The following is a 15,929-nucleotide window of genomic DNA, read 5'->3' on the forward strand; positions in this document are numbered from 1 at the left end:
GATACAGTTTTAGAAAAGCATACTTGCAAGAATAATTTCAAATATTGAATTTTTTATTTTATTAATGTGTTTGTTCTGCCTATAAAAAACCTACAGTAATACCTTGAAATACTTCTTTATTTGTGTGCATGTAAAACATTGGGTCCAAAATACCAAGTGACAATGACACCTAACAGCAAGATTGAACTGTATGTAAAATTTGAAGTAAATCACAATGTTAAGTTAAAATAATTAGTGAAAGGCTCTATTAAATCAATTGAACACATCTTTTTAATGCAGCATTATATAATCTTTTTCTCTTCCTGTGTGACCACCAGATGTCAGTAGTTATATGCAATTGGAACAGAACATCAACTGCATTAGTACTAACTGTGTTAGGGGTTTTTAAGCAAAAACTTTATGAGCAGCTCTATATAATGTATTTCTGTAAATCTAATCTAAAAGGCACTAGCTCACCGACTTACTGTGCAATGCAGTGCTTCACCGTTTGTCAAAAGGAACACTGTCCTATCCAATAAAAGCCATTTCCTGCACAGTATGAGAAGGGCCAACCTATAAAGGAAGTGTATTGAAACAAATAGCACCAGTAACATCATGTGAGAAATACAACGTATACATACGAAGTATGTGAAAGTGTTAACAGCAAGTTTACAATCCTACGATCCTAGTTATTTTCCTACAGAAACGTAGTAGCATTAGCCTACTAATCTCAGTCCTCTGGTCATATGTCGATACTTAGCTTGGATTGAATGAATACTATCAGTTCTATCAGTTCAGTTATATCTGTACTTTAACTGTAACAATACTGTCTCAAACCATCTCAAATCTATAAGCGCAAAAATGTATAAACACATAAGGTATAGCTTGTTTGGAGAGTGTAAAACACTGACTCCTTTAGGGGCAAGGGTGTGTGGGTTTGTAGGCTTGAAGGTCAAGGTGGCAAGGGATAGGGAGGTTTAGGACATTGTTAGTTTTGAGGGTCCAGAGAGGGATCCATGTCTAGGTCCTCGAGGTACTGGCCGCAGTTGGGATCACCCCTTATCAGCGGAGAGGTGGGGATGGGTCTACCTGTGTGCGGGTTCACACACCAGCACTCACCACGATGTCCATTCACTGACATCTTACACTGAAACACACACACACAACAGTCAAATCAGCTTTTAGAAGTCAATTTAGCATTAAAACATGGCATTAGCGGTGCCAATATCATGGGTTTGATTCCAATAGAATGCATAAGCTGATAAGATGTATGGCTTGAACGCACTTTGTGTAAATGTATGCATTCCATCGACTTCTTTGGAGAAGCAGGGTAAGTTCCACGTAAATCGCATCAACTTCAATGCAACATCAATTGAGCTGGGACAAAAGCTTTAAGGTCCCTTTGACTAAACCAGTAAATAAAGGATAAAGAGAGAAAGAGAGATGTGAGGAGAAGGAGATGGAGAGAAATCAAAAGGATGAACTGTCACTGGAGCGAAGTAACTAGAGCTAGGTTGGCAAGATTAAATAAAAAAATAGTCTAGATAAATGAGCTCCTCACGATTTGATTGTGGGATCATTAAATTACCATGAATGCAAAAGTTATATTTCTTTCTTTCTTTCTGTTTATTTCTAATCTCTGGCTTTGCAAGGTCATGGTAAGTGATCCATTATGATAAATTCATTTTAAAGGGGTACAAATATTGTAATATTGTATTTGCAAAGGGCTTATTTGACAGGAGATCAGACCGATCAGAATGCGTAAATTATGTGCTGTCGATAAGAATCGATATAAGTAAATATAAAAATGTGTAGAGGGTTAAGCTATGCTGTTCCTGGCTGCCACAAAAAGCTAAGGAGTTTCTTTAAAGCACTTGTTTTGTGTGGCAGGAAACCTATCATGTCCGGGACCGTATGCATGGATTTCAGCGCTGAAGTGTTAAATGATAAAATAGTCTGTTAAAATGTGTGGACTATCATTCTGTGGACAAAATCCCACGAACTGCTCCCTGATGCAGATGTGCGCTCATCTGTTTTCAATGCAGAAAACCTGGCGTCGCTTCATGTCATCTTCCCACTCACTAAACTGTGACAGGTCCTTTACTGCAAAAAGACAGAAACTGCGACACTCCGAAGTAATGCAGCCACAACGCCATGTTCTTTTTAAAACCATTTTCATAGGTTTCACGTTATATTGTCGGCTCTGAAAATACGTAAATAGCACATGCCCAGAAGCCACCGCTGCCATCCCGTTTAGCCTTAACGTTAACCACAAATTCGGTGGGCTTAAACTTAAACTAAAATACTTTTTGATGTTCATTTCATTTCGTGCTTTACGTTAATATATAAAAGACGATCAGTTCTCGTGTTTGAACCGAGGCGGTACAGTCATCTGTCACAATGCACTAAAGAGCCACAAAACGGTATTTATAATTTGAATTTATTTAAAATTGACACAGTTCTGAGACCTTGCTTGATGTCAGAAGTAATCTGATCTGTCTTTTGTCTGTGTGTTGTCAGTTTTCTCTGCTCTGCGATGTAGTTTCCGCTGAGTGAGAACACGTAGTGTGAGAGCTGTATATTTTGTCGTTCATGGCAACGGTAACTAAGGAGGGCCTTTGCTAAGGGTCAATTAATATCAGGTGTTAAAAGCTGCCTGCCTGCACAGGTTTATTTGAAATTAAAGAATTACCACCGGTTCTTATTAAAATAGGTTTAGATGGATTATATGAAGTCACCCTGTGAAACATGTAAACAATCAAACAATAAATAATGTCTACTCAGATATGGCAAAACTACAGAAATGTACTGCTGCTGAATAGTGAATGAAATACCTGTTTCAGGTTGTACTGCCCTCTCTTGTCACAGTTGGGCATGTGCAGGGAATAAAGGTCCTCCAGGGGGCCCCTGTTATCTCTGAAGGGTATTTTTGCAATCCTTTCCAGGACCTGGTCAAGCTCCTGCTGACACTGGCTCTAAAATATAGAAATAAAAGTGTTCGTATTTTTAAATGGTGGTCAGTTTGGTACTTTCATAAAGCTTAACACAGGCTTTCACAAGTTAAAATCAAATCTTTTCCCAAATGGCTTTTCTACCCCTATGATTTAATCACATGTCACATGTAAAATAAGTTATTCTCATTCTACAGGCAATAAAATCTTACTCATGCTTTTGTGTCATTTGTGGGTGTTTATTTAGAGTAACAGAACCTGATAATAAATGTTGTGTGCACTGAGCCTGAAAAAAATGCTTTGCACATGTTACTGTGCATTTGAAGTCTACAGACTTCACTGTATTGTGGTCAAGGCCTTCAGCCAAGATAAATAAGCTCCAAAGACAATTATTAATCATAAGTCAATTGGAACAATATGTTTTGTCCAGGTTTGGAACAGCTATGGCAGATTCAGAGTTTTCATACAGCTTATATCTTTCCATTAGAATGCAGAAATTAGTATATATAGACAAATATAAACTTATCTCTTCCAAATGAGCAATTCTGCAAAAGACACAAATCAGAAAGAAGATCAAAACAGTTTTATAGATTTTATTTATGACTTCCATCGCCTACCTGTTTGGCATGTGGCGCTTTAGGGTCCTCAACTTTATTGTACTTCATCTTGGTCTTTAGCTGCTGACGGTGTTGAAGGACAGCGCTCTCCTTCCATGGACTGTCTTTGGTGGGCTTCCTTATAGGAGGAACCTCAGTCAGACCAATGTCCAAAGAGTCCTGCACCTCACCTAATGATAGGACAAAAGTTCAAGATCTTACCGTTCTTACCTGCTTTGACTAATAAGTAGAGTTATAACAGGGTATTCATACATATTTATTTCTTTTAGGCTTTATATTTAAAATCCATATTGGTAAACAAAAAATATTTCAGCAGCCCTGTAGAAGAACCATTGTTTTCCATTGTTAATAATTTTTAACATCAAGTGGTGCAGAATTTTTAGTGTATGAAATAATATGATAGGTACAGTATATGGGTCCCCAGGGGCCAAAAGTTGTTCAGATATTTTTAGATCTAAATATTTATGGCTCAAAACGTAAAATTGGCAGGTCTGTGTTGCGGTTCTATGAATGATTCTGTTCATTGTGACGACAAACTTTCAGCTCAATACTACCCACAGCTGGAGATACTTTTCTCTGTTGGAAAAATGGCACCAAAATGAACAAAATGCCACCCAAGTTCTAGATAAGGGGCAAAACAACATTTACACAAACACTACCATTATTATAGCTGCCACGATTAAAGTGAGACCTCTAAATCTTGCATTGATTTATAAAACAATAAAATATAATGTAATTGTTCTGCATTAATCTGTAAATTGCTGCACGTTACAGTGTAAAGATGACCATTGTTTATGCTTATTATTATTATTTTTTGCTAGCAGTCTATAGTTTTGTGATTGATTGAAGTAAATGGTTTATATTTCAGTATTCAACATAAAGACGAAACAGAAACATTTAATAAAGTAATTCTAAAAACTAAATAGATAAATAAATAACTTGGAGGCAAAAACTGCCCTTAATGAAAAAGCTGATTTCAGATCCTGGCATACGTAACCAGTTTTACTATTAATTATTAATTGATGAATCAGCAATTTCATATTTTCATATTTGTGCTGCTGGTTTTTATGTTTGCTTTACAATTCTGAATATTTTTAAGGACATTCCCCTAGCCAATCAAATGTGATATAATACAATCTTAAATAATACAGTTTACTAAATAATCCAGGCTTATTTCAGTTACTCTGATTTATTTTGAACCAAATCAACTGACAATGAGTCAGACAAAGTGAAATATGCCTGGCTTATTTAGTAAACTTGTTAAATGAAACAGGCCCCAGGCCTAACTCAACACTATGAGGAGCACTTGCATCTCTTTATCATAATGTGCTATACTGATAGTATTTATATTGAAAATGCTCTCTCCCTCTTCATCTGTTGCACAGAAACAGCTTGTTGACTCTTTTGAACTAGTCTAGAATGTCAGACAAACACATAGGGTCTGATTTTAATATGGTACACATATCACCTTAATAAACGTAACTAATTCAAAGCGTTTAAACAGTCAGAGCTTCCTAGACATCTGGGAGGTGTTTCAGCATTCATGAAAAAAGAAATCTGAAACTAAGGCACACAATGCATGGATATAATTTAGCATACCACGGCAGTAAACAGCGAGACTGAACAGCAGGTAATAACAAAAACACTCTTAATTTTCCACTTGTCAACACTTCTTAAGAGCTTACTGCTTAACCTCGGTGGTGATCTCTTTGAAGCTAGTATCCCAGCAGGTTCTACAGAAGTGGAATGAAATCAGGTGTACAGTATGCAAGACGGGCTTTTCCATTCCAGAGGTGAAGCATTCCTGTTTCCCTGAAAATCTTCAGACTGTTTGGGCATAAAGGAGGATAACCCCACCAAGCAAAGCAGCACGCTGCGTGTCTTAAACACAGAAGATTACTCTCCCCTCCCTCCTCTTGAAGAGCTGGTGTGTCTGGATGACATAGCAAAATTAGTTTTTTTAAAATACAAAGTAATACTTCGCAACAGGGTTGATTAACATTATTTAAAAAGAACTTACAATGAATAATGCTGTGAACCATCTTCATATTGAGCTATGCCTAGAAATGACGGACCGTGATTTTTGTATCACACTGCTTAAATCTTACTTTGAAGACAAACCAAGAACAACTTTAATCAAGCCCGGAATCTATGTTCAAAAGCCTTATCTTCATGTTTTCCATGTATTTGTATTCACAAGCCACCCTTAATAAGCTGCAGCGGACTCTTTTGGATGTCTCAGCAAGTTCCCCAAGTACAATCATCCAATGGAAAGTGGAAGGAACTGTTTTAATCTGCAGATGTTTTCCAAGTCCTTCAGGAAATAAACAGGGGGAGGGATGCATCCACGAAGGATGGTAATTCTTAAAATAATCCACATGGAGGGCCAATAATCACTGTCCAGCAGCAAAGAGAAGAAACGCCAAACTGATGTGTTTCATTTTCACAACCACCTTTACCTTTACATCTACCATGAGAATATAACTGCATGGATGCTCAAAATGCATGCTGGTTTGAATGGGTAAAGAACTTACAGTGCTGGAAGGGATGCCAAGCTGTTGGCGTAGGGTAATGCCAACAAGCTTAATCACTACCATGTTATCTGGCATCATCCAATGCAAACTCTGCTCTGGAACTCTGGCATGGTAGTCAGCACTGATGTTACATGGGAACTACACGCTCTTTGCCTTAATAAAAATAAAAAAAAATCTCCTCTCCATCTGTTTGAGATCAAAAATCTCTGTTCTACTGTCCACTGAAAGGATGGCAGTGAAAACCATAAGATAGAGATCTGTTCCACTGGTTCAACACTAATTTAATATCCTATGTTCTTTGCAAGGATCTTTTTTTCCTAGTTGAAGATGCACAGATAAATATATTGCTCTGATGAAGTCCTCACCGGTAAGGAGATCGGGCAGGTTTATACACAATAGTTATGACACAAAGGATTCCTCAATTGACAATTTAAATCTTTATCAGGATTGCTATTATAAGCTGATGACAAGCCCTGAACCTTTCACAACATGTTCTGTGCTATAGGCGAACTTGGACATATTCTAAATTGATTTATAATAACAGATGAATAAATCAATCTTGTCCCGCATTAACCAACATTATTATAGTTTTGCACTTTGAAAACTGACTTTGTACTCATATTAGTTTTATTTTTAGATTTTTGTTTTTAGTTTTAGTAATTATAGTTTAGTAATTAACAGAACACTTCCCGAACCTTTATTATTAAGCAAACAGTACGATACACTTACAGCACGTAACAACAATAAGATAAGACGTTGTATTTCCTTTCATATGCTTTAGTGCACATGAGTCATATATTCATGGAATGAATTGATTGATGAGCTTGGGGTCATGAGCTAAATTAAAAGTTAAAAAAATAGGCAAATCTCAACAAACAACTATTCAGAGCAAATTTCCAAGTTTCATTTATGTTTTTCATCCAAACCTCAGATCTTTGGAAACATAATGTCAGGGTTTGCCTTTTCTCAATTTGAGAGCTAGTAGCACAGGCTTAATTTTCGATGGTAGGCTACTCTTTTTTTCTCCACATATTTAGTGATAATTTGTGCCATATATAATTGCTTTGAACAATTAGGTTTGTGGGATTTTCTTCCTTTCATTTTAACATACCACATTAATAACCCAAATTCTGAAAATGTTGAGATGTCAATGTGAATAAAATGAAAACTAAAGGAATATTAAATCACATGAGCCAATTTTTTATTCACAATAGAACACAGATAACAACAAATGTTTAAACTAAGAAATATTTACAATTATATGCACAAAATGAACTGATTTCAAATCTGATGCCTGCTACAGGTCTCCTCTTCGTTTCAAAACAGTTTGAAGATGTCTGGGCGTTATGGTTATTATGGAGTTTCAGAAGTTTTGGTACTGGAATTTGTTCCCATTCTTGCGTGATATAGGTTTCCAGCAGCTGAAAAGTTTGTGGTTGTCTTTGACGTATTTTCCATTTAAGAATGCAACAAATGTTCCCTACAGGTGAAAGATCTGAACATTTCAGCACCCTCTTCTACTACGAAGCCATGCTGTTATAATAGCTGCAGTATGTGGTTTAGCATTGTCCTGCTAAAATACACAGGCCCTTTTTCTGAAATAGATGTCGTCTGGAGGGGAGCATATGCTTCTCTAAATCCTTTATATACACCTTTCAGCATTCATATGCAAGCTGCGTATGCTCCCCGATACCATCAGAGATGCCAATGTGATCTCATGATAATTTGTATCTGTAAATGTTCTAAAACGTACATTTACTTTTTTAAAATGTACAAAACTGACGTATTTTAGCATCTAAACATACAAATACTTTTGTATTTTCAGCATTTAAAAGTACAAAACTTGACGAATTGACTACACCTAAAAATGGATCCTTATAAATATTGCAATTGCTGCATTAATTTTGTTGTTTTTAGTTATTTTTGTTGTTATTAGTCATGCCAATGACTTTATGCTGGGTTTCTGTTTAGGTGTATGCGAATGATGTCCGCGCGTCTTCACGACTTCATGGAGAGAGGATCGGCAAAAAAACCAGGATGTTTTTCAGCGGTTAACAACACAAATTCTGCTCTGCAACTTACACAAACCTACTGTATCTGCCACAGAGGACTGTGGCTGCAAAACATCTTCATTTGGATAACTTTTGGTACTGTTTTTGACATTTTTTGCAATAAATAAACTATTGTAATTGCATTTTTCTGTCTGTCGAGTTTTCCTCATACTGTACAGACATAATTATGATTAGGTTTAGAGGTAGGACTATATTATTATTAGACTATACAAATATTTATAAATGCTATGTTGTTACGAAAATTTGTTTTCCTGCATATTTCAGTCAACTCTGTTATATATCCTTTTATATAAAATGATTTGGAGTTAGGTTAAGGGGTCTAAAAATCTTAATTGCTTATTGACAAAACTATAAAAATGCACTGATACAAATATCATAATTATATAAAAGATATGTAAATATTTTAGGTTTTTTAACTTAACAAATACTTACAAATACGTCTAAAATGTACGTTTTATGCTTGTAAATGTTACGTATTAATACCTGGAGATGCTGAATGCTGATAACATGCTGGAAGGTCTCCTTCCTCTTTAGCCTGGAGGACACGGTGTCCCTTCCAAATTAAATTGTTTCTATTTCACTGAACACTTGCAGAGTAAGGACCAAGATATCAAGAGCAATGATTAGAGACCATGAAGTTTTGCTTTACAGCATGTGGGCAAGACAGTACAAGCTTGACTAAAAGGTGTTAAGTGACTAACAAGGTTTACCGAATAACCATATTTCAGACCTTGGGGAAACATAGCTGCCCTACATCCTTACCATTAAACCAACATGTATGAACTACAACTATACCATGAAACCTTTTGGAAAAAAAAAAACCACCACCTCCACAAATTCCAAAGCGGACCTTAGACCATTGCTTACTCCCACCCCGAGCGTGCTCGCCTCAACATTTCTCACATTGTTTGTGTTATCTCCAAGCTGCTGCGGGGAGCTAGAGAGTTTATTCTGGACAGAGACACAGTAAGATTCTTGGCATTTGAGTTGCTGAGTCGCCCTAGGGGGGATGGCAGCCATACCCGCTCTTGCAGAAAACTGGGGGATTAGTTTGCGCTATTTTAGTCCAACGGGTACCGCTTCCCCACAGCCCTGTAGGTATAGCTTATAAGCAGTCCATTTATTTTTGAGTCCCTCTGTTAGGTGCTGAGGGCTTTGTGAGGCCTATTTTTTCGGTTCACTGCAAATGGGAAGGGGGTCACCAGCCATTTCCCTCTTATTGAAGATGAGACCAATATATGAGGACCTGCTTGCTCTGTGCTGTCAGCACACTCGGTTCCATTATGGCCATAACTTTACACTGGGGGTTTTCCATGACCCATTTTTAAATTTACGCAGTCCCACCATTTATTCCCATTCATGTCGTGAACTGTATTAAACTTCAAGATCTCACATGCAACAAATTATGTTCTAATAACAACACAGTTGACTGATTTACTATTTTACAGTTTTTATTATGTATTTTGCAAAACAAGTGAATCAAGTATTTAGGCTTTGAAAAACATATTTTATACAAACTATATGTCTACTGGTTTGTGTCTGCTTGCTTTGTCTGTGCTGAAAATAAGTTCAGTTCGCTCTTCCTCCAGCTCAGGCTTCCATTCACCTATGTCACTCTCCACTAGGAGAAAGGCTAGGGAGATGCTTCTCCAGGCTGAAGAAGACCTGCATATTGTTGGGCACCTTTTCGGACCTTTAGATCATTTGCAAGGACTAAAGTTAAAACGGACAAAACAGACTGATTTCTTACTCAATGCAATCAAACCACACCAGAGTTCATTTAAAAAAACCTGAGACAACCTTGTTTAGGCCATCTCTAACTGATTATTTCAGTGAGAATCAAAGCATGATTATGCCTAAACTAACCACTCTTATGGGTGCCGATTACGGTTCTTTGGGCCATCTTATTGTTAAAGTTCTCAGTCTGGTGTTTGTGCGGCTGCAATCCCTTCACTCGATTCAGCTCAGGTCTCCTGCATCAAATTTGTCTCATTTGTCTGCAGATTTGTCCTAGTCCCCTTACTCCCACCGTCTTGGAGACTGGATGAGTGCAGCATTAAATGTAGAGCCATCTTTAACTGGTTGCTAATAAATGAGTTCCTTCGCCCAAGAAGGACTCTGGCCTAGTCTGTGGCTTTCTCTCATTCTCCTGTTCATTTGCAGTGATTTATGAGTTTGCTTTTAATTTCCTTTCTTAGTTGTGGTCATTTACACCTGTTCTCATTTGATCCCCTATTCTCCCCTTGACTGCTGTCTTGTGCCATTGTTGCCTTGCCAGTTAAGACTTCTTGTACTTGTCTGTACTGTTATCAAAAAACAAAACCTGAAAACATTGGTTATATTGTAAAGGAATGGGTGAATTGTTATTTTTTATTTCTTTTTAATTAACTCTCTTTAAATAAAGAATCTCACTAAAAATAATATAAAAATGTGAAACTATAAAAAAAGTCAATATAATTTTAACATTTTTGTTTTATCTATTTATTCATCAATAAATAATGTATTATTGTAAATAATAATTTAATGTAGTCTTATTCAAAAGTTTTACTAATACAGCTATTTTATTAATTTATATGTATTACATTATCTGTGTATAACCTCTCTCAGTTCCTAAATACTGCTTATTTTAATTAAAATTGTCCTATACATTGTCTTATACTTATTTTGCATAAATCCTTAAACAATTAGAAATTGTTTGCTTTAAATATTTATTATTTGTGATGAATGTTCATCATGCTTTTTTTCAGACATACCTCTTTTTATATTTAATATTTTCTAAACTGTATCTACCGAGTAATTGTTTATTTATTTATTGTTTGCTTGTATGTTCTTGTTAAAATGAAGAAATATTTAGTAAAAGGAGAAATGATGGAGTAGTGTGCCTACAGAGAACCTTCTAACCTCAGGATCCTGAAATCCAAAAACCCAAAAGAGGCAGACCAACTGCATGCTCCCAATCGCTCTTCAGACTGTTAAGATTTCAAATGGCAACAAATAAAAAACTGCTTAACAGGTCAAAACGTACTTCAATGAGATCTCAGCTGTGTCACAACAATGTTAAATGAGGCTGTCTGCTGTTAAACAGCTACGCTCGTCATCCACAGGAAGTGTATGTTTTCCTGTCTTTCACCAGAAAACATGCCCTCTGCCACAACAGGATTTGGAGAACACTTGTGTAGAGCTTCAAAGAACCAAGATCAAATATTCCCTGTGAATGTTCAAGATTTTAAACAAAAACAATGGATTCCTACAGACCTGTTCACACTGGGCATGAATATTTGCCCAAAGACAGACCAGAAGTTGTTTGTTTTTATGAAGTTCTTTTGCTGTAAAATCCAGCATGTTGATGCGACTAGAGTTATTTTGACAACACCAGTGCAGGACGTGAAGATGCAGTATTTGCACAGTTCATGAACCCAGCAGTTCACGAACACTTTGTACTACAGATATAAATCAGGCCTGTTTTGAAAGTCTAGTAATGTATGTGCATAAATATGAAGACCGTAGGCAGATATTATATACTATATCGCTTAAGCAACGGTGCTCTCTTTCCAATCTCAGTCTTTCCAATCAGTACTGTTTATGATGTTTTTTTGTTTTGGTCAAGATGATTAAATCCATAGTTTTAGTAACTGTCAAACAGGTGAAAGAAATTATATTTTACTTGTAATGCTTCAATTTAAATGCAAAACTTTATGCATTTAAACATTAGCTATAACATTACCTATTGGCCATTAACATGCATGAAAAAAAGCAGTGAAAAACTTTTTTTGGAAAGAAAAATCAGATAAACCATTGTCAATCCATCAATCATCTTGACTAGCAGACTAGGAGACCTTTTATAGTAGCCTCTAAACAAGCCCACGTTCACCGCAATAAAAGCAATTAAATAAAAGATGTTTTTCAATTCAATTCAACCAAATTATTTGCAAATGATTCCAACTTTTGCGGTCCAATCCATTCTGCTAAGCCTACCGAATAACAAACATATTAGGGACTTGCCCAGTGTAGCCTAAAACCGTATTTTTTTGTTTAGAAGCACTAGGAACCGCTCTATCTGGATTCATCATCAATATTCATGATCAAAAGTGCTAAATTTTTTAAAACCATGGAGCCAAAAACAGACTACTCAACTTGAACTGTACCTAGTCTGAAGGTACTTTTGTATTGGATGACCGAGCACCAAAAGTGCTAAGTGCTGGAGCCTCCTTTTAAAATACTACTACTAATAGGACGCTACTACTAATTATTATTATTATTTTCTCCCCTAAAAAAGTACGAGACCAAAAATCACAGAGATCTGATCCCAAATCCCACTATAACTATTCCAGGTAGCCTATACATGTGCATAGCCTAGATCCAACCAACACTAGGTGGGGCTACGATAATTAAACGTATTGTTTTTGTCGTTCTTAGTTACATGTCCATAAGATCTACTCTCCAAGTCTAAACTTAACGACAAGACGTTTTTGAATTTCAACGATTTCCGTTTTTTTGTGTTGTTTTGAACTCAAAACTCCCACTGACATTAGCACAGGCTGTGATATACCCTATGCGTTTACTCAATCGCATAATTAAACAATTTCATTTAAGAAACCCCTGTGATCAATTATTAACTTTTTGCGTAACGTTTGGCGTAACGTTTTCAGGCTACTGGACCCAGGCTAGCCAATCAAAATTTTCTTAAGGCGCCACTGTTTGTTCTTGGTCGAGACCTGTGCTACTTGTTCAGACCCATCCTCACACACACACACACACACACACACACACACACACACACACACACACACACACACACACACAATGATAAATTTACTGCAGGAAAAGGTCAAAGCGCAAAATCCGTCTTGCTATCACTGTCGCATTCCATTTACTCCTGGATCCCCCGGAAAACGTTTTCTTTTTTTTTTTATTTAATTTTTCCCTTTTCACCTTACGTTCGCTTTTGTAGAGAAAACATTTATAAACGTATACTTCAAGCAGCTACAACAGGTGCCCAATTAACAGGTTGTTAAAATATAGGCTGGAATAGTTAGGTAGAGTAGCCTAACCTCCGACACGAACCGCTGATATCGAGCTCCAGCCAATTCATCAAGTCTTTTATCGATGACTGCTGATACTTTGCCACTGTATCGAAGTATCGGCAAAACACGGGATAGAAAACAAATTGTTTCTTTTTCCATTAATTTTGTGAAGGCATGTAAACGGTGTTTCGCAGAATAGGCTATTAGTACTTTTCATACGATGCGTTATTAAAAAAAAATGTGTCTGTTAGGCTGCAATGCATGAATAAAAATGATAAAATACAGCACTTTGTAAAATTGCAATAAATAAATACAAGCCTAGTTAAGTTCCAAGATATCGCGTTTTATCCTCATCCTAACAAAAAAAAGAAGCAACTTGTGTGTAGCTCTGTTACTATAGCAGCATAAGGTTACTGCAACAAATCACTTCACTTGAAATCGCTTATAAAGCCTTTAACTCGCTTACCGCTGACTTCCCGGGGCTCTGCGCTACCAGCGGGCTCGGTGTCCACTTTACGTCCACATCTCCCGAACCCTTGAACCAGCTGCTCCAGGGGCAACTCCGAGTCCGGCTTGGGATAACACCGCAGACCACTGGAGCACCTCGGTGTGTAAACGCCGCACAGCTCGCCCTCTTGCCGGGCACACACCGGGCAGCAGCCGCAGCCGGGCTCGCGAACGATCTCCGCGCACGTCTCCGTGAGCATCGGGCAGGCAGCCTGGCGCTCCGCGGTGCAGCTCGGACAACGGAACACCATTTCGGTGCGAGCGGCGCCGTGAAAAGTCACCAGTGCCAGCAGCAAGCTGCAACTCCCGTAGAACAGCATCGTGCCCGCGATGTAGAAACTCTGCGAATCGGAGCGCTAACTTCTGCAGGTAAGAAGAAGTAAGCGCGGACAGGTGAAGACTAACTGGGGCTGCCGAGGGCTCCTATCAGTGTTCATATGCCGCTGACATCATAGGAGATGACAGGCGGGCTGCAGCTTTGTCAAACAAATCCTCAAAAGGGCTACAGTGCCAGCGCCTTGGGTTTGTGCTTCTGTTAGGCCTGACTAAATTTCATAACAGATATTTTAGAATAAATATTTTCACCGCGGCTGTTTAATATGCCGCTTTAATAAAGCAGCTGGAGTTGTGCTTAGCTCCGAGAGAATTCCCGAGCTAGGCTGAACCAGCGGGGTCTCGATAGATTAAATGCCTTAATTAAATGAAATTCTTGAAATACAAGTGGAATTGAAGTTATCAAACTTATTTATTTATTTTCGACAGGGGGCATTGCACATTGCACGTTACATAATGCTTGCAATGCTGGTCCTGTTTATTGGATGCATTATGTATGATGCAAACGAGTCAGTTTGAAAGATAATGATTAATTTATCCTAAAACAACTAGAGTGGAGGGAGGCGGTGGTCAGTGGTCAGTCCCTAAACCTAGTAAATAATCCAAACAAGCAAAGTGTGTTGTTGTAGTTATGGCTACGGTCTCTTCGTCTATTAAAATTAAATGTCAGTGCTGTGCCTTCGTGTGCTTAGAACTAGCCTACAAGATGAATGTTGTTGTAATCTCTCAGTTGCCTATTGATTACAGGGGCCGGGAGCTGAGGTATCATGCTTACCAACCAAACAACCATTAACCCATCCAGAGCAAAGCCCACACTCTGTTCCCCTCTGAGACTAATCGTTGTTTATTTAAGGGTACAGAAATAACTGCTCCATGCCAGACCTATAGCTGCAGCGGTCGTCGAAGAGATATAAATGAGGATTATTTTTCTTTGTGGGTGTCCTTTACGGCGTTTTATGCATTTGCGGTCGGCAGGCCTCTTTTTTGCAGATTTTGATGGAGAAAGGGGACTTTTGAAATGCCAGGTCACGTGGGTGTCGCGAAAAAGCACGAGAGTTTATGCAGTGTCATTAAAAAGAAAAAGAAAAAGAACCTACTGTAGACCCACAGGCTCATAACCCGTGTCTGTGTACCCAGAGTTTGTACAGCGTCTGGGTTTCCGTAGGATTTCGAGGGCTATAAGCCAGTATCTCCAGCTGGTTAAGTGCAGTTCTCCATCAAGGACATTTCTGAGTAAACAAGTGAGATAAATTACACCAGTGCCCTAAGGAACCTCTATACAGCATACCCCACTGTGGAAATTAGTTAGAGGAACGTTTTATATTACTAAGGCATGTAGTATAAGTGTTTTTATTTTCTTTATTCGAGATTTAAGCGGGTTGCACAGTTTTATAGAAAGTCTGCAAAATTCGGAAAAAAAAAAATATTAAAGTCAAATATAATAGAAGGTATGACATTATGACGGTTTTAAACCGGTTTTACAAAGAGCAAGATTTGTATTTGGCTAACCAAGAGATGTTTGCTTGCGTCTTATAAAATGTATGTATTCAACATTTTCTTAATGAAGATATTAAAATATGTTTCTGTTAAAATACGTGCAAAAGTGTGTTCTTTGGAATATTGTATCCTGATGTGTACAGGCTAATGTTTGATTGAAGAAAAGCAGTCAGTGTGGAAATAAGACAAGAGAGAGCAAACATATTTGCACATGTCTACCATAAAAAACAGCAGTTACACAATCTGGTTGGTAAAGCATGTTAAAGAGCAGACATGTCAAGATAGTCAACGAGATAAGGGTTTTCACTGATAGGCTACGGCAATGAGGGCAAACTAACAAACCAACACTTTTTTTCAGTAATAAACTAATAATCACAATTTTTTTTTTTTTACATTCTCAGATCATTAAACAGAT

The 15,929-nt window shown here is 37.5% G+C and overlaps 1 protein-coding gene across 1 annotated transcript; it reads right to left on the reverse strand.

Annotated features, from left to right (window-relative positions):
- Nucleotides 1–35: 35 nt before the first annotated feature.
- LOC122347101 (insulin-like growth factor-binding protein 2-A) lies at nucleotides 36–14,377 on the reverse strand. Its single transcript, XM_043242131.1, has 4 exons — nucleotides 13,644–14,377; nucleotides 3,548–3,717; nucleotides 2,814–2,954; nucleotides 36–1,126 (listed from the first exon to the last, which is right to left on the reverse strand). Exons 1-4 carry the CDS (start codon nucleotides 14,002–14,004, stop codon nucleotides 968–970), a joined length of 831 nt encoding a protein of 276 aa, XP_043098066.1. The 5' UTR covers nucleotides 14,005–14,377; the 3' UTR covers nucleotides 36–967.
- Nucleotides 14,378–15,929: the final 1,552 nt, after the last annotated feature.

Source organism: Puntigrus tetrazona, chromosome 6, assembly GCF_018831695.1.
Source record: "Puntigrus tetrazona isolate hp1 chromosome 6, ASM1883169v1, whole genome shotgun sequence".
Taxonomy (NCBI): Eukaryota; Metazoa; Chordata; class Actinopteri; order Cypriniformes; family Cyprinidae; genus Puntigrus; species Puntigrus tetrazona.

Bases quoted from the DNA above. Each gene is read 5' to 3' on its own strand.
- LOC122347101 (XM_043242131.1), bottom strand. From the start codon at position 14,004: ATGCTGTTCTACGGGAGTTGCAGCTTGCTGCTGGCACTGGTGACTTTT. The intron at 3,718-13,643 runs GTAAGCGAGTTA...TCCTATCATTAG, and splicing joins AGAGCCCCGGGAAGTCAGCG to GTGAGGTGCAGGACTCTTTG. The intron at 1,127-2,813 runs GTATTTCATTCA...TGTGTGTTTCAG, and splicing joins GGCAGTACAACCTGAAACAG to TGTAAGATGTCAGTGAATGG.